Consider the following 18,127-nt stretch of genomic DNA (forward strand, 5'->3'; position numbering starts at 1 on the left):
CTCCCCTCCCCTCCCCTCCCCTCCCTCCCCTCCCCTCCCCTCCCCTCCCCTCCCCTCCCCTCCCCTCCCTCTCCTCTCCTCTCCTCTCCTCTCCTCTCCTCTCTCCTCTCCTCTCCTCTCCTCTCTCCTCTCCTCTCCTCTCCTCTCCTCTCCTCTCCTCTCCTCTCCTCTCCTCTCCTCTCCTCTCCTCCTCTCCTCTCCTCTCCCTCCTCTCCTCTCCTCTCCTCTCCTCCTCTCCTCTCCTCTCCTCTCCTCTCCTCTCCTCTCCTCTCCTCTCCTCTCCTCTCCTCTCCTCTCCTCTCCTCTCCTCTCCTCTCCTCTCCTCTCTCCTCTCCTCTCTCTCCTCTCCTCTCCTCTCCTCTCCTCTCCTCTCCTCTCCTCCTCTCCTCTCCTCTCCTCTCCTCTCCTCCTCCTCCCCTTCCAGCCCAGCTCCATTGGCCTCTGATTAGCAAGGATCCATCCACCTCCCTCTGCATCTGTATAAAGTTATTAAGTGTTTCTGTGCTGTTCTGCTGCTTTTCAGGCTGAGTTATCCTATCTATAAAACGCCGCGGTAAACAGGCCTAAGACTTTTGACCTTTGAATTAAAATGTGCCTGGGACATCCTGAAAATCTTATTGAAAGCATCTGGTGGTTTAAAGGAGCTAATTAAGTTCGTAAGCACATACAGGATCAGCGTTTTTGTGGTTTAAAGGGTCAGAGAAGAAAGTACAGTCAGAAACGCCAAACGAGTGATTAACGAGATTCCAAAATGCGGTCCGGGTCAGCGGGGGCTGGAGGCGGCTGGGGGATGGGATGGGTGGGATGAGAGCCCCCTGCCCACAGCGAGGGACACTGCCTGGCCCAGCACTGGGCACAGCTGAGCTGATCTGCTGCTGGCAGAGCCCACAGTGCCTTAGGCACCATTTTTAGAGCCAGAGACATAAAAAGCTTCAGCCAGGCACGGCAGGGTCAGGTCACACGAGGTGCTGGACGGCATCCTGGCTGTAGTGTCCCTGGGTGGTGGGAGCTTGCAGCCTGTGGTCACCAAAACCTCAAGACCAGCACTGCCAGGTGCTACTAACCCTAACCCAAAACCAGTGCAATGCAATGCAATCCTAACCCTAACACAAATGCAATGCAATGCAATGCAATGAAATGAGATGCAGCGTGATTCAGTGCAATGCAGCGCAGTGCAACCGTAACCCTAACACCACCAGTGACGTGCAGGTAGCAGCAGCTGGCTTGGGGGTGAAGCCAGAGGACCCCAGCAACGGCAGGGGCAGCAGCATGCCCACCTCCTGCAGCCCTCAGCAGCCAGTATGCTGCTCGGGGCACAGAGCCCCCCGAGCTGGGCAGAGCCATCAGCTGCAGCAGTACAGCATTTCCCCAGGGGAGGCATTCACAGAGCTCAGCACTGAGCCATGCAGAGCCCTGGGGGTCAGACAGTGGGGCAGCAAAGCAGACAGGCAGCACACTGACTGCTCCAACTCAATGTATACGAATACACCATCACGTTTATGCATGCCTCAACCCCATGCATATAAACACCTGAAGGGATGACACGATGAAGACACAGACAGGTCTTTGCAGTGTTGCCCAGTGGACTGGGCACAGCCTGGAGCTCAGCAGCAGCCCTTGCCCCCAGCAGCACTGCTGTGCTGGGCAGTGCTGGAGCTGCGCTGGGACTGGGAGCTGGGGGCTGCTCCATGGGGACCTGCAAAGCCCCCCAGCACGGGGCTGGGCACAGTGCTGGGGCAGTGAGAAACCGGAGGGACAGAGGGCTTTGCCCATCCCAACCAGTTAATGGGTCTCTGATTCCAATTCTAAGGGTAATAAAAGGCCTTTCTCCAAATCCTGACATAGAATACTTCCTCTCCTGACAGGCAGGCACTGCACGTCTGTGTTCTGTGCACGTGTGCACAAACTCACATGTATGCATGTGCGCGCACCTGTGTGCATGTGTGCACATGTGTGCATGCCTGTCTGTGTGTGTGTGTGTGCAGAGGAGCAGATTAAAAGCATTAGGTCACATGGGAGCTACTGCTGGTCGGGCCCTACCTGGGATTTGTGTTCTTACAGTTAATAGGATCGCTAGAGCTCAAGGCCGTCATCCCATCAAGATAAATGTCTCTGGTGCCCACTTTTAAGCAATCTGAATTCAATTAGGCTAATTGGAAAACAAGTAAAGAAGGATTGCATTAATACAGCCTTACAGCATGAACCTCCACTCCCCTGCTCTGGAGGGGCACATCAGCAAGGTGAGCCCAACGCCTGAGCTCATTGGGTAACACAGAGCAATCAGCAAACAGGGCACAGGCTCCTGATAGCAAACACTCCCCTTTTCACCTTGCTCCCACCTTCCTCTCCACGATTTGCTGTGCTGTCCATCGCTCAGGGCAGTGATCCTTGCTGCACATCACCAGTGTGCAGAGCGACGGACCCACCTGCAGGCTGATCTCATTACTCCCATTCAACAGAAAGAAAAGACCACAGGAAAGGAAGCAAAACCCACGACATTTTATGCACTGGTTTCGTGGCTTGAAGCTCCACGCCATACACTTCTCTCAAAAGCATCAACAGGAGCAAAATCATTCCCGTTTCAGATTTCATTCTGCATCCGCAGGAAGGAGGTATAGGGGGCAGGTATGGGGATACGTACACCTCTTTGGGAGAGGAAGTATTTTGCTGCATGTCACGTTGTGATTAACAGCAAAAAATGGTCTTGTTCCTGCATCTGCCATCTTTGACAGGTGCTCAAGAGGAAGCAATTGCACCAGGACCCAGTTCCCTTCATGGGAACTTTACTGCCAACCCAGAGTCTGCAGCAGGGCTATGTCGCTTCACCTCACCTTGCTGTCTGTCTCCTTTCCCACTAAGACAGGCAAAAAAAACACCAACAACTCCCGAGCATGCCCAGATCTTCTGGAGAGCCAGACATGTTTTGCGCTGGTTGCGAGTGCCGTAAAAACCCAGCTCCGAATTACAAGAAATTAGGGACATTGCACAGTTCATTCATCTTCATTAACAGAGTTCTTGGGAAATACACATGTAGATTAAAGGAACACAATGGCCCCTGGCTGATTGCTTTGAATACCCTCCAATGCCCCTCCAATGGTATTGACTTGCTTTTTATATTGCGCACAAAAGCCACACTAACCTTGTCTTGCTTCTTCTGTTGGCCTCTTCCCTCCTTGCCAATGGATGGCTGAGCTGTTTCTGTACACCTCCCCCCCCTCCCCATCTCTTCCAAGCAGCAGTTGGTGACGGACAACCTCACCTGCAACTCTTAGGAGAAGCTGAGCAGTCCTGGAAGGAATAAACTCTGGGACATCAGCCCACGAACCTTAAAAAGGTGTGGGCAAGGGCAGAAGGAAACGCTGCGAACTGGGAGGAGGACACAGACCTGAAGGGCCAGCTCTGCCCTCTTAACCCCCAGTCCCACGTCCTCCGCAGGGTACGGGGATGCAGAACCAGCTCTTCTCCTATCGGAAGCAATACCAGCAACTTGGAAACTGCTCCCATAAATGTTCTCTCGAGCCTTCCTCAAGAAGAGAGCTGAAAGGCTGAGGGCAGCGCCTCCAAAGCCCATTTTCACTCAGTCTGTAAACACGATTTCGAAGGCAGTCAGACTCAGAGGGAGCACCCCGACAGCAGCAGCTTTTTCCCCGCAGTGCGTTTTATTCTGTGCGCTTAACCACCGGGCAGTGCCACGGCAAAACCGGCCCCGAGGCCGACGTGCCTTCCAAACTCACGGGACAGGCGCAGGCTGGGGCTCGGAGCCGACTGCCCACCGGCCCCTGACCCAGACAGCCCGGTGCTCCCGTTCCAGGGCAGCTCCATCGCGGAGCGCCCTTCCCGGGCCGGTTCTCGCTGTCTGCCGTACCACGACGGTTTCCGACGGCGCTCGGCCGCCTCCGGGTCCGCAGCCGCGGGTCGCGTTCGGCTACCGTGCCTCGGCCAGCCCCATCGGCAGCCGGGGGCCGCCCCGCCCCGCGGGCCCCGAATGGCATCGCCCGGGGCCGCCCGGAGCCGGCGGGGCGTGGCGGTAGGGTAGAGGGGGGGGGGCCGGCGGGTTCCGCCGGCGGGGCTCTGGGGATGCCCTGCCTCCCCCGCCGGGCCGGAGCGGCGCGGGGCCTCGCCTCCTCAGTCGCCCACCGCCCCTCGGCACTCCTCCCCCGCCCCGAGGAGGGCAGCCCGCCGCGCCGCGCAGTGCCGTGCCAGTGTCGCCCGCGCAGCCCCGGGCCGGCCGCCTCATGCACCCTCCCGGCTCCCCGCTCGCCATGGCCGAAGGCGCTTTCTCTCTGTCGGCTCCGGCGGCGCGCAGCCCCGGGGGGAACCCGTCGAGGGTGCACAGCATCGAGGCCATCCTGGGATTCACCAAGGATGACGGCCTCCTGGGCCCCTTCCAGCCCGACGGCGGCGCCGGCAGCGCCAAAGAAGCGGCGGACAAGCGGGGACCGCGGCACTGCCTCCCGAAGGGACTCGCGGAGCCGCCGCCGGCCGAGCACCAGGGCCGCTTCCAAGGTGAGCGCGGCGGGCGGCGGACGCGTGTCCCACGCCCCGGGGAGGGCCCGGAGGCGGCCGCCCCGCCGCTCACCCGTCTGTCTCTCCCCGCAGAGCCGTACTGCCCGGGCATCGCCAGCCCCGAGCTGCCCGGCGGCGGCGGCGGCGGCGGCGGCGGCGGCGGCGACGGGAAACCGTCGGACGAGGAGCAGCCCAAAAAGAAGCACCGGCGGAACCGCACCACTTTCACCACCTACCAGCTCCACGAGCTGGAGCGCGCCTTCGAGAAGTCGCACTACCCCGACGTGTACAGCCGCGAGGAGCTGGCCATGAAGGTCAACCTGCCCGAGGTCCGCGTGCAGGTAACGCCCGCGCTTCGGCTGCCGGCGGTCCCGCACGGTTCGGCTCGGCTCGGCTCGACCCCGCGTTCTATCCCCCGGAAGCCCCGGCCCGGCGCTGCGCACTCGCGGCGGCGGCTGTCGATGCCGCCGTCCCGGCTGTCCCCGGCCGGGATGAACCGCGGAGACCCGCCGGGCCGCTTTCCGTCCGGGCGGCCTCGGTTGAGGGCTCCCAGGCACGGCCGCCGCCGTTTCTCCCCCGTGTCCCTACCGGGCGCTGCGTGCCGCTACGGCGGACGGCCGGGGAAGGCAGGACGGCTCAGCCGCGGGGCTGGCACTGCTGTGCGGTCACCGTTGCCGCGCCGCTCCAAATAACGCGGCTGTGCTTGCAGGTGTGGTTTCAGAACCGTCGGGCCAAGTGGCGGCGGCAGGAGAAGCTGGAGGTGAGCTCCATGAAGCTGCAGGACTCTCCCATCCTCTCCTTCAGCCGCTCCCCGCAGGCGGCCCCGGTGGGTGCGCTGGGCAGCAGCCTGCCGCTGGAGACGTGGCTCGGTCCGCCCGTGCCCGGCGGCGCGGCCCTGCAGAGCCTGCCCGGCTTCGCGGCCCCTCCTCAGGGGCTGCCTGCCAGCTACACACCACCGCCCTTCCTGAACTCTCCGGCCGTGACCCACGCGCTGCAGCCCCTGGGAGCCATGGGGCCACCGCCGTCCTACCAGTGCGGAGCCGCCTTTGTGGACAAGTTCCCCCTGGACGAAGGGGACCCACGCAACACCAGCATCGCCGCCTTGCGCATGAAGGCCAAGGAGCACATCCAGTCCATCGGCAAGCCTTGGCAGACCATCTGAGCTCCCTCCCTTCGCTGGGTTGCAGCTGCTGAGAGCGCCGGTTGCCGGGAGGCCGTGGGACGCCCCCGACCCGCTCCGTTGCCGTCATCGTCCGCCTCCCGACTTTGTGTTTCGTGGTCCTCTGAACCCCCTGTGCCGTGTGTCCCGCAGAGCTGGGCCTGCGCTGTAGTTTAGGAAAAGCTCTCCCACTCTCCTTCGTTGGCTGGATGCTTTAGATCGCAATAAAAGCTGCTGTAGAGCGCAAGAGATGCACGGAGTGCCTGGGAGCTGTGACCCGCAGGGTGCGGGAAGGGTCCTCTGCTTTTGTGCCATTCAGTGGCACCGCTGGCTTGCAGGGTGTGTGCACTAAGGGGCTGCCAGGGCTACCAGCCCCTGGGGTCCTCCTGTCCCGCAGTGTGGCCGTGGTGCTCCCTCAGCTGCCACGGAGCTCTGCCAGGGTTGTGGCCCAGTGGTGCTTGCCATCCTCGCACAGTTTTGCAGGGTGGCCTGAGGTCCAGATGTCCTTTGCCACCTCACCCTGTGCTTCTGGCCCACACTGACCCCAGAGAAAAGGACTGACAGATCCTGCAAGCCCTGTGCTCCCCGGTGACTGCACAGGGAAGGGGATGGCTGTGCTGTGGGGCTGAGAGCTACGGGGCTGAGAACTGTGATCTGAACAATGTGGGGCTGAGAGCTGTGGGGCTGAGAGCTGTGGGACTGAGTGCTGTGGGGCTGAGAGCTGTGGGGCTGAGTGCTGCGGGACTGAACGCTGTCGGGCTGAGAACTGCGGGGCTGAGAGCTGCAGGGCTGAGAGCTGCAGGACTGAGAGCTGTGGGGCTGAGAACTGCGGGGCTGTGTGCTGTGAGGCTGAGAGCTGCGGGGCTGAGAGCTGCAGGACTGAGAGCTGTGGGGCTGAGAGCTGTGGGGTTGAGAGCTGCGAGGCTGAGTACTATGGGGCTGAGAGCTGCGAGACTGAGTGCTATGGGGCTGAGAACTGCGGGGCTGAGTGCTGCGGGGCTGAGAGCTGCGGGGCTGAGAGCTGCGGGGCTGAGAGCTGCGGGGCTGAGAACTGCAGGACTCACAGCTGCAGGACTGAGAACTGCAGGACTGAGAGCTGTGGGGCTGAGAACTGCAGGACTGAGAGCTGCGGTTCTGAGAGCTGCCGGACTGAGTGCTATGGGGCTGATAGCTGCGGGGCTGAGTGCTGCGGGGCTGAGAGCTGCGGGGCTGAGAGCTGTGGGGCTGAGAGCTGCAGGACTGAGAACTGTGGGGCTGAGAACGGTGGGGCTGAGAGCTGTGGGGCTGAGTGCTGTGGGGCTGAGAACTGCAGGACTGAGAGCTGTGGGACCGAGTGGTGTGTGGCTGAGAGCTGCGGGGCTGAGAGCTGTGGGGCTGAGAGCTGCAGGACTGAGAGCTGTGGGGCTGAGAGCTGTGGGACTGAGTGCTATGGGGCTGAGAACTGCGTGGCTGAGAGCTGCGGGGCTGAGAACTGCGGGGCTGTGTGCTGTGGGGCTGAGCTGCGGGGCTGAGAGCTGCAGGACTGAGAGCTGTGGGACTGAGTGCTATGGGGTTGAGAGCTGCGAGGCTGAGTACTATGGGGCTGAGAGCTGCGGGACTGAGTGCTATGGGGCTGAGAACTGCAGGACTCACAGCTGCAGGACTGAGAACTGCAGGACTGAGAGCTGTGGGGCTGAGAGCTGCCGGACTGAGAGCTGTGGTTCTGAGAGCTGCCGGACTGAGTGCTATGGGGCTGATAGCTGCGGGGCTGAGTGCTGCGGGGCTGAGAGCTGCGGGGCTGAGAGCTGTGGGGCTGAGAACGGTGAGGCTGAGAGCTGTGGGGCTGAGTGCTGTGGGGCTGAGAACTGCAGGACTGAGAGCTGTGGGACCGAGTGCTGCAGGACTGAGAACTGTGGGGCTGAGAACGGTGGGGCTGAGAGCTGTGGGGCTGAGTGCTGTGGGGCTGAGAACTGCAGGACTGAGAGCTGTGGGACCGAGTGGTGTGTGGCTGAGAGCTGCGGGGCTGAGAGCTGTGGGGCTGAGAGCTGCAGGACTGAGAGCTGTGGGGCTGAGAGCTGTGGGACTGAGTGCTATGGGGCTGAGAACTGCGTGGCTGAGAGCTGCGGGGCTGAGAACTGCGGGGCTGTGTGCTGTGGGGCTGAGCTGCGGGGCTGAGAGCTGCAGGACTGAGAGCTGTGGGACTGAGTGCTATGGGGTTGAGAGCTGCGAGGCTGAGTACTATGGGGCTGAGAGCTGCGGGACTGAGTGCTATGGGGCTGAGAACTGCAGGACTCACAGCTGCAGGACTGAGAACTGCAGGACTGAGAGCTGTGGGGCTGAGAGCTGCCGGACTGAGAGCTGTGGTTCTGAGAGCTGCCGGACTGAGTGCTATGGGGCTGATAGCTGCGGGGCTGAGTGCTGCGGGGCTGAGAGCTGCGGGGCTGAGAGCTGTGGGGCTGAGAACGGTGAGGCTGAGAGCTGTGGGGCTGAGTGCTGTGGGGCTGAGAACTGCAGGACTGAGAGCTGTGGGACCGAGTGCTGCAGGACTGAGAACTGTGGGGCTGAGAACGGTGGGGCTGAGAGCTGTGGGGCTGAGTGCTGTGGGGCTGAGAACTGCAGGACTGAGAGCTGTGGGACCGAGTGGTGTGTGGCTGAGAGCTGCGGGGCTGAGAGCTGTGGGGCTGAGAGCTGCAGGACTGAGAGCTGTGGGGCTGAGAGCTGTGGGACTGAGTGCTATGGGGCTGAGAACTGCGTGGCTGAGAGCTGCGGGGCTGAGAACTGCGGGGCTGTGTGCTGTGGGGCTGAGCTGCGGGGCTGAGAGCTGCAGGACTGAGAGCTGTGGGACTGAGTGCTATGGGGTTGAGAGCTGCGAGGCTGAGTACTATGGGGCTGAGAGCTGCGGGACTGAGTGCTATGGGGCTGAGAACTGCAGGACTCACAGCTGCAGGACTGAGAACTGCAGGACTGAGAGCTGTGGGGCTGAGAACTGCAGGACTGAGAGCTGTGGTTCTGAGAGCTGCCGGACTGAGTGCTATGGGGCTGATAGCTGCGGGGCCGAGTGCTGCGGGGCTGAGAGCTGCGGGGCTGAGAGCTGCGGGGCTGAGAGCTGCAGGACTGAGAACTGCGGGGCTGAGAATGGTGGGGTTGAGAGCTGTGGGGCTGAGAACTGCAGGACTGAGAGCTGTGGGACCGAGTGGTGTGTGGCTGAGAGCTGCGGGGCTGAGAGCTGCGGTTCTGAGAGCTGCAGGGCTGAGAGCTGCGGGGCTGAGAACTGCGGGGCTGAGAGCTGTGGGGCTGAGTGCTGTGGGGCTGAGAACTGCAGGACTGAGAGCTGTGGGACCGAGTGGTGTGTGGCTGAGAGCTGCGGGGCTGAGAGCTGTGGTTCTGAGAGCTGCAGGGCTGAGAGCTGTGGGGCTGAGAGCTGTGGGGCTGAGTGCTGCGGGGCTGAACGCTGTCGGGCTGAGGGCTGTGGAGCTGAGAACTGTAGGGCTGAGCGCTGCAGGGCTGAGCGTCGTGGGGCTGAGTGCTGTGGGGCCGAGTGCCGTCAGGGTGCAGGGCCGTGATCACTCCCTGCTGCACAGCACCCTTCCTGAGCCACCTCAGCTATAACTGCAGCATCCCTTTTTTTTCCATTATCTCCGTTACTGCCCGTAATGGGGCTGAGAAGCTGTAATGAAACCGCCCTTCTCCTCCGCTGGGCACGGGGCACTCTGCACACTCTGGAGGTTGTGGCAATTAACATTTCTCATTAGGGAAAGGAGAAGGATGCACAAGCGCCCTTATTGTGTCCCAGGGACGATTCAATGCCGGCCGGGAGGCCTTTCCTTTCACCATTTCCCACTCGTTGTGGCCAGACAAAGGCTGGCTTCTAATTATATTTTCACAATCTGTGCATATCTTTAAGAGCCCTGTCAGGAGCAAGCATGTCAGCTCCGCTCAGCTTCACTTCAGGGAGCTCTTTCACCTCAGACAGCAGTTCCTAAGCATCCCTCCGCAGCCTCCTTCGCAGCAGAGTCCCGACCCCCCCAAGCCCCTTGGTGTGCACAGAGCGGGTGCAGCTAATCACTGGGATCCCTCTGTTTCGGAAGCTCTTGCTCGTGTGCATCACCTGGATGGAATACCTCCTGCAGCACTTGTTGCTTGCGGTCATCAAGCAGCACCCCTTGGTCTGGGGGGTGCTCCCCGGGTCCGGGGATGCTCCCTGGGGTCCAGGGATGCTCGCCAACCTTTTGACACCATCCCCCTGCCCGCCTGCATCCCGCTGCCTCCCGCATCCCGCACGGCCGCCAGGAGGACCCGCGGAGTTCTGCTCGGCACGGCGGAGCGTTGCGGACTCCCGTTCGCTTCTCTTCAAGCTCTTTATCCAAAACCTGCAGGCGAAAGACGGCGTGCCTCGCCGGGTTGTGGCGACGGGACTCTTCCGCGGACGTACGGAGCAGTTCTTTTGTTACCTGCGGACCGCCTGAACCCTGCGCCGGATTATCGGCCCCTGTGTGCGGACGCGTCCTCCGAGGAAAGTGACGGTGTTAGCACTTCAGCCCCCCTGAACGTGGAAAGGTAAATGTTTTCGGAGCCAATAAAAGGCTGAGCACAAACGCACCCGCACCCCGCCTGGTTTTCTGTCTTCCTGCGCTTTCCGACTGTCCCGTTCCATTTTAAAATCCCGTTTGTTCCGTTTGTTGTAAATATCTTCTCCTCCTTAATTGGGTGCTGAGTCTAATAATCCTGCCTCGGCTTGTTAACTGTACAATAGCAGTCAGAGTTAATGACCCATTAGTGATTAATTCCTTAACCAGCATCTAATTGCTCACTGTAAAACCTTTTCTTAAAACTGGATTAAATCATCTAGATCCTTAACCACTTCTTTGCTCTGACTGCGCTAAGGCTCTTAGCGCGGCCATTTCTGCCGGAGCTCTTTCTCCTTTTGCTTCAATTCCATCAGCAGGACGGCGCTGCCAGCCCCTGCTGCCGACCCCTGCGGCTACCCAGAGCTCCGAGGAAAAGTCGCACCCATAAAACAGCTGTAAATGGAGCTATCGAAAGATGCAGCCCCTTGTGATGGTGCTGGGTTCAGGCAGGAGGGCGCACTGGGTGCTGGCTGTGCTGGGGGGGCACTGTGCTGGGGTCCTGGCTGAGCTGTGCCCTTTCCACCTATGGGGGGAGGGCAGGCACAGGACCTGGGGACCAAACCCACCTCTGCGTTTGTTTCATCCCCCAAAATAAAGCCTTTTGGGCTATGCGGGAGCTCGTGTCACCTGCCTGCACGTGTGGGGGGACAGAACCAGAAGCTGGGGAGGATTAGAGTGGGGCTGCTGCCATCCTGACAGCACTGCTGGGCTTTCTGGTAGAACAAACATCGTGCCTTCTCTATTTTGCTAATGTGTGATGTGAATGTTGGCCGACACGCCAGCCCTTTGGCATACAAAGTTCCTGCCGCACTAAGAACGGTGACATAAAGCCCTGAAATGTTTGGTGCTGTGTAGAAAAGAGGTTAAAATGATCAGGTCAGGGCAGTTAGGGGAGAGCAGTGATGGGCAGCAGGGATTTGGATGGCCTTAGGAGGAGGAGGCAGAGCTGCAGCTCGGGCTGCTGGTATGGGAGGGAGCACAGGGAGCACAGAGGATGCAGCACGGCCTGCATGGTGGGCAGCCCCAGATCTTCGGCGCCTTGTGGTCCTGCAGCCACACAGCCGCCATGGGCACACCTCTGCTTTTTCCCTCCCTGTCGCATCACCACCAGTGCCATCCTACAGGCAGAGAAACTGAGCGCACCCACAGCAGTTTGTGGATGACACCAAGCTTTGGTGCATTTGGCAGGCCCAAGGGTGACAGGATGCTATCCAGAGAGACCTGAGCAGCGCACGTGAGAGCTGCATGAGGTTCTACAAAGCCAAATGCAAGGAGTGCACCTGGGCCGTGGCAACCTGCACCCTCAGTACAAGCTGGGGGATGTAAGGATGGAGCACAGCCCTGCCAAAAAGGACGCGAGGCGCTGCTGGATGACAGCTGGATACGAGCCAGCAGTGTCACCTCACAGCCCAGAAAGCCAACCGTGTCCTGTGCTGCATCTGCAGCAGCATGGCCGGCAGGGCGAGGGGGGGATGCGCCCCTCTGCCCTGAGCTGTGAGACCTCACCTGGAGTCCCGTGTCCAGATGGGGAGTGCTCAGCGCAGGAGAGACGTGGGCCTGACAGAGCGCATCCAGAGGAGGGCTGCAGAAGTGGTGCCAGAGATGGAACACTTCCCCTGTGAGGACAGGCTGAGAGCAGGGAGAAGAGAAGGCTCCAGGGAGACCTGAGAGCAGCCTGTGAGTGTCTAAAAGGGAGCTGCAGGAAAGAAGGGGGCAGACACTTCAGCAGGGTCTGTGGTGATAGAACAAGGGGAAATGGCTTCAAGCTTAAAGAGTGGAGATTTAGGTCGAAAAAGTCGTTCACATTGAGGGCGGTGAGGAACCTGAGTGCCCAGAAAGGTGGTGGTGCCCCATCCCAAGGTCATGCTGGATGGGGCACTGAGCACCTGATGGAGCTGTGGGTGCTCCGGTGCACTGCAGGCAGTGGGACCTGCTGGTCCCTTCCAACTGTTGGAAACCAATGATCTTAAATGGGGGAAGAGAACCCCATCCTCCAGGAGGGAAAAACTGAAGGAGGAGGGCGGGAAGGACTAACCAGCTGGGAAAGGACTGGGAAAACAGGCGGACTCCCCGCATCGCCCCGCACCTCCCACCGCACCGCCCCGCACCGGCCCGGATCCGCGGTGCTGCGGCGCCCCCTGGCGGCCGCGTCGGGCACAGCGGGAGAGCAGCCGCGGCTCCTTCCATCAGCGCCATCCGCTGCAGCGCCGGGACGCCGCGCGGTGTCCGACCGGAGCGGGCGGGTGTAATTCGTTTTAAGACCCTTCCGTGAGCATTGCGGCTGTCACAGCCGCTCGAGGGAGAAAGGGCAGCGTCGGAAATGAAGTAGGGAGCGTGGTCTTTGCCGAAACATACAAGAATACGTGTATTTAGGTCTCTTACACAACGGAAATCTTGTTTACAGAAAGGAAACCTTGCTGATTATCTGATAACAATCAAGTGGTTGTGAAACATAGTCTTTTATGGAAAGTGTTCCAATTCTTCGGGTTTAGAGACTTCCTTTCAGCTCGGAGTGCTCTCCTTCATATTCACAACTTGAAGCAGATTCTCCATCATCTGATAAAAAGAGAAAAAATGGCATTTACAGAGCAGGCCTGGCAGAAGTCACTCTCTAAGCTCATCAGCCTCATACACAGCTGCCTCGTGTGCTCACATAACTAACACAAAAAGACATCCTTTGTCTTGATCAGCTTAACAGCCAATCAGCAAAGTAAGAGGAAAGTCATTTCCCAGAGCATTCTGTCTGCCATCTCGGTTGATATAATGCCTCATCACTGCTAAAAAGCCGAGACACAGGAACAGTTTAGAGCTTATTTTCCGACTTACACCAAGGCCAGCTTGCAGGACAGATTTCCTTTCCGATCTTTAAACACTTCAACTGCAATTTATCCATGGAATAAAGAGCAGCAAAGTCTTCCTTCAGCCCACAGCTGCCTTAAGACAGAAGGATGGAACACAGGCACTCCACCCGCCGCTGAATTCCCAGCACTGTGATGCTCAGTTCTCTCCCATTTTGACTGTCTGTTTTGATACTCATCACAATGTGTTCTGGTCTTTCTGAATTTTATTATTATTATTATTATTATTATTATTATTATTATTATTATTGTTGATGTTGTTGTTGTTGTTGCAAACTGAATGGCACAGCATGAGCACTGATGGTGGATAATGCTCAGAACAAATCAGAGCTTGCACCCAAGGCTCTGAGCCGAGTTACTTGAAGGGCAGACCTGAATTTACTGCTGCAGCTTTTGACTTCAGGGTCAGTAACTCCCAATCTGTGATTTTAAATTCAAAAACTGCACTGAAATTTGACAGGCTCCATGGAACAGAGCCCTTCCCAGCAGCGCCTGCCTTCAATGATGCTCGGTGGACAGACACAGCAGATCCCCGTGCTCAGCACCACAGCACTGCTCCCTGCCTGCAACTCCCTGGTCACTATTTGGTCCCAGGGCAGGTAATGCATCGCTGCACTGCACACAAACCACTCTTGCTCACACTTCAGTACCTCCACCCAAAGGGCAGTTTCACAGCGAACCAATTCCGAACAGGGGATCTGCTGCCTCTCACAGTCAGTTTCTTTTTCAAACACATTGTGGCTGGAAAAGCACAGCGGCACTGAGGGCCAACTGCAAACATCCCGTAGCCACTGCCCCATCACCATTTGCTCAGCCACCTGACGCCCAGCCACCGTCCCCATACACAGGCAACTCCACTGAACATGGAAGCGTGTGGGCCAAGTGCAAGATGGAAGCCCTCATACCCAGAGGGTATACAAAATATGTGCGTTTAGGTATCAACACTACATCCACAGAACAGAAATCCAGAGGTCAGCTCTCATGTCGCCGTGTACACGTGAGGCTGAATTTCCTATGCACCAGAATTTGCCCCTGCAAATAAACACTGCCTCGTCAGGAAAGAAAAATAACAGCAATCGTTATTTGAACATTTGGGAAAGGATCACAAGTTCACCAAGCCTGGAAAAGACGTGTGAGACCATCCAGTCCAACACCCACCTCCTGCCAGCATTTCCCACTACAGCACATCCCCCAGGACAGCATCTGAGCGCACAGCCCTCCTGCATCAAAGCACGTCGCTTTTGGTCTTCAGACCTCCTGCACCCGGAAAGCAGACCTCAGCAGAAGGTCTGGGTTGGGTTGTTGGGTGCTGGGGTTTTGCTTTTGGAGCCTGGTGGAAGAACAGTGCATTCTGTCCTCTCCAGGCTGCATGCAATCGGGTGTTTGCATCCAGCAAGAGGAGAGCAGGGGGTAGGCGCCCCCTTTCATGGTGCAGGGGAGAGACAAAGCAACTTTGCACACTGGAAATGAAAGGTTCTGTGGCAAAACGAGGCTCTGCTGATGTCACGTATCACGGTTGCATAGGAGACGTGATTTATTTTGCCACTCGTTTGATAATTCCGGAGATTTAAGGCAATGTTATTCCACGTATTTGTTATTACCCCATTATTTATTCCATAAATACGTTCAATGTCTGACCCCACCCCCAAAAAAAAAAGTGGATATTAATTTAGAGCAAAAGCACACAGATGTGAATAGAATTCAATAAGGGCAACATCTGGCCATTCAAATACGATTTATTACCAAATGCTTTTAGAAGTAAAAATATTTCCCTCTCCATATAACATAATGGAGTTTGTCTAACTGGATTACAGAGCTGCACGCTGCAGAACTGAGGAGGAGACAAATAGCTTTCCCTTTATAGACCATATCAATCACAGTTATTTTAAACATCGCTGTCATAAAGCCACAGCCAGAAACAAACACACGGGCAGCATTCACATCAGTGCTCTAAGAGACTTAAATCACAGCTTAACTGAATGAGTAAATCCTTATTCAAGCCAGCAGCAATGATTTCACTGCACTGGGAATTCAGGAGGGAGAGCAGGGCAGAGTTACCTCTACAGGAATACGCACTGCTGGAGAATGGGAAGAAAAACCCTTCTCATCAGTGCCTCTAAAAGCATGTGTCACTCTTTCTATACCGTATCAATGCTGCCCAAAAAGAGACGTGCAGCTCCATCACCATCCTGGAACCTGGTGCTTTGCAGAGAAAGGAGTCGTACTGTAAGTTCTGCAGTGCACACAGCAAGCCTTCTTTTGGACCTCGATTACCTTCTGTTAAATGTCCTTCCAAGTACATTTCACAGGGTTTCCCAAAGGAATGGGGGTGAATCTGTACCAAAGCCACATCTCATGAACTGGCGCTCGTAGGTACCATTGCTTAAGGGAAGGAGAGGTTGGATTAAGGATGGCACGTGTTAAAGCTCGCCTGCAGGCAGAGATTGATTCCGCGGGACCAAACACGACCACAGCAGCGGTCAGCATCATCAGGCAGACACACTGATGCCTGGGGAAGGGATTTGGGTGTGCTGAAAGCAGAGCTGGGAGCAGCTCAGCTCCAGGATGAGGTGCCTCGCAAGCCAGAGCAGGCAACAGCGGCCAGAACACACAGCCCGTGTGGGGCAGCTTTATACAGGATGTGCAAAGCTCTCTGCCTCCTCCCTGCATGCACACCTGTTTTTCAGCTCGGTTCTGCTGATTTGACACAGAACTTGCTGTTGATGCGGTCATCTCAGCCTGAGGAAGTGCCAGAAAAGCCAAGAATGTTGACAACCAGGGGGGGCTGAAAGGGAATCTGGACACTGAAACCTGTGGAACACCTGCTGAATTGTTCATAAATCACAGCATATGTGACCGACGATTCCTAATCAAGAGTAAAATCCTGCTTCACTGAACGAATGCTGCATTTACTGAATGACTGCTGCATTAGACACGCTTCTGATAACGATCAGGTCAATGCAGAAGTCAAGAGATGGTATGCCACTTTAAAACAAAAGGTGACTGTAAGGAATGCGCTCACACATTTTGTCTTACTTACATCTTTCCAGCTGCTGCTGTCATCTGTCCCCCAGGAGTTCCTGGCGTGCCAGGGAAGCCCTCCTTTTGAGAAGTGAGCACTTTTATTTTCATTCCCTTCCAGCAGCTGTAGCAAATGTTTGGATATTTCTTCCCGCTGCAGATAGTCATCCAGCTGCTTGATATTTTCAGGTGAGGCTGAAAATGGGATCTTGTTTTCTTCTTCATAGGCATAAGGAAAATCCCCAGTGCTCTTTTTCCCCATTAAGTGACCTGTAAGAACAAGGACTGTGGCATGAAATTCATCCAAACAGGCAAAACATGGCTTTAAGGGTTCAAACATCAGCTAGGAGTAGTGATGGTATGGAGGGAGGGGAGGGAAAGGGAAAAGGAAGGGGAATAGGAAAGGGAAGGGGAACGGAAGCAAGATTTTGAAACTGAAGCACGGCAGGGACTGAAGGCGCTGTCAGTGTTAACACACAACTGATTTCTTACACGGGCAGTGGAGATGTTGCTACAAACCGGAGAGAGATTACCAAGCATTTTGCCGGAAATAGGGAGCAGCACCTGATTAGAATGGTGAAACAAGTTGTGAGTGAAGAAGCTGAAAGTTTAGACTTCCCATGCCTTGATGTTGGATATAGGAACTCGTCTCGCACAGCCACAGCCCGCCCGGCGAACCCGGGATGGAGCGGGGAAGGAGACCCGACGGCGGCGGCAGGCGGGCAGCACGGAGCACCCGGAGCGGCCAGCGGAGCGCGGGGGGCGGCACGGAGACTTACCCACAGCCCAGTGACTGCCGCGGGGGTAGATCTTGGTGAGCGCGGGGGAGCCGCCGGGCTGCAGCGGGGCCGCTCCGCCCTGCGCAGCCAGCAGAGCCAGCAGAGCCAGCAGCGGCAGCGCGCCGGGCCGCCGGGGGCCGCCGCCGCCCATCGTGCCGGTGCCGCTTCTCCTGCCCCTGCCGCTGCCGCTTCCCTGCCCGCGCCGCCGTCGAGCCGCACTCCGCTGCGGGCCGGCCCCAGCCCGGCTTCGCGCTCCGGCTCTGGCTGCGGCTGGGCCGAGAGCGCTGCTGACACGCCGCCGCTGACGACCCCCATTTATACGAAGCCGGGACCGGAGCTCCCGCGCCTGACGCCTCCTCACGGGGCCGGGGCTGCGGCCGCCCCCGGCCTCCCGTGCCTCCATCCTGCCTCCGGCGGGGGCGGGTGATGCCGCGGGCAGCCGGACCCCCCCCGCCCTCCTCCCCGCCCCGGAGGGCTCTCGGAGGGGGGGGAGGCGGGGTCGGTTCCATCCCGGAGCTCAGCCCCGGCGCTGCCCCTATCCGCCGCACGTGCTCCCCGACGGCCGTCCCGGTGCCGCTCGTCCCGCTCCGCCGGGCCCTGGGGAGCCCGGTTGTCCCGGTGCCGCCGGCTCTCCGGGCTGTCCCCGTTCTCCGCGGGCAGCCGGGCCGTGGCAGCTCTCGCTCTGATGGAGACACCGCCCTACACGGCGCTCGGGGCCGTTTTCACCATTAGTTACGTTCGCGAATCAGAAACTTCCGAGGAGTGGGTTTTCCCCTCGGGTACATCCGGCGGGCTCGGGTCGGTCTGCGCGGGGCAGCAGCGGCGGGGGGGGGGGGGGGGGGCTTTGCCGCAGGAAATGGGACACGGGGGTCAGGGGACATAGGCGAGGGGATGGCCATGGCACGGTGCGGTTTTACCGTCGGCCGTGCAGGTTCTCATGTCTGTGTCCTAATTTACGTGCTAAAGCAAAGTGCCGTCAACACGGCTTGGGGCAGGGAGCCGGGTGACATCTCCGCTGCAGGAACTCCTTTTTGGAAGAAGTTAAAAACCAAAATGTCTTATCTTCTTTACAAAAAGCACAACAAGTGTTCACAGAAGCAATTTGCCTCTCTGGATGGAAATGACTGAAGAGGCTGAGAAGTTTTTGCAAGAGCTTAAGGGGGAAAAAAGTTACTCCTGCACTTCTGAGGAGGAGAG

The 18,127-nt window shown here is 58.3% G+C and overlaps 3 protein-coding genes across 3 annotated transcripts in view; 2 read left to right on the forward strand and 1 right to left on the reverse strand.

Moving 5' to 3' along the window:
* Positions 1–4,031, forward strand: part of CPLX4 (complexin 4) — a gene marked incomplete at both ends in the record, with an annotated part of 28,875 nt that extends 24,844 nt beyond the window's left edge. The window contains 2 exons of the mRNA XM_079548339.1: positions 2,606–2,625; positions 3,812–4,031. Of these exons, the coding sequence (XP_079404465.1) occupies positions 2,606–2,625; positions 3,812–4,031 (240 nt within the window). The remainder of the gene's footprint in view (positions 1–2,605; positions 2,626–3,811) is intronic.
* A 54-nt stretch (positions 4,032–4,085) lies between these two features.
* RAX (retina and anterior neural fold homeobox) lies at positions 4,086–5,668 on the forward strand (the record flags this gene model as incomplete). The annotated part of the gene is made up of 3 exons (XM_079548410.1): positions 4,086–4,506; positions 4,600–4,847; positions 5,216–5,668. Exons 1-3 carry the CDS (start codon positions 4,236–4,238, stop codon positions 5,666–5,668), a joined length of 972 nt encoding a protein of 323 aa, XP_079404536.1. The 5' UTR covers positions 4,086–4,235.
* A 7,106-nt stretch (positions 5,669–12,774) lies between these two features.
* Positions 12,775–17,081, reverse strand: GRP (gastrin releasing peptide; the record flags this gene model as incomplete). The annotated part of the gene is made up of 3 exons (XM_079548222.1): positions 12,775–12,828; positions 16,171–16,421; positions 16,931–17,081. 3 exons carry the CDS (start codon positions 17,079–17,081, stop codon positions 12,775–12,777), a joined length of 456 nt encoding a protein of 151 aa, XP_079404348.1.
* Between the last annotated feature and the right edge of the window lie 1,046 nt (positions 17,082–18,127).

The sequence above is a fragment of the Tetrao urogallus genome (assembly GCF_951394365.1).
Source record: "Tetrao urogallus genome assembly, chromosome: Z".
Classification (NCBI taxonomy): Eukaryota; Metazoa; Chordata; class Aves; order Galliformes; family Phasianidae; genus Tetrao; species Tetrao urogallus.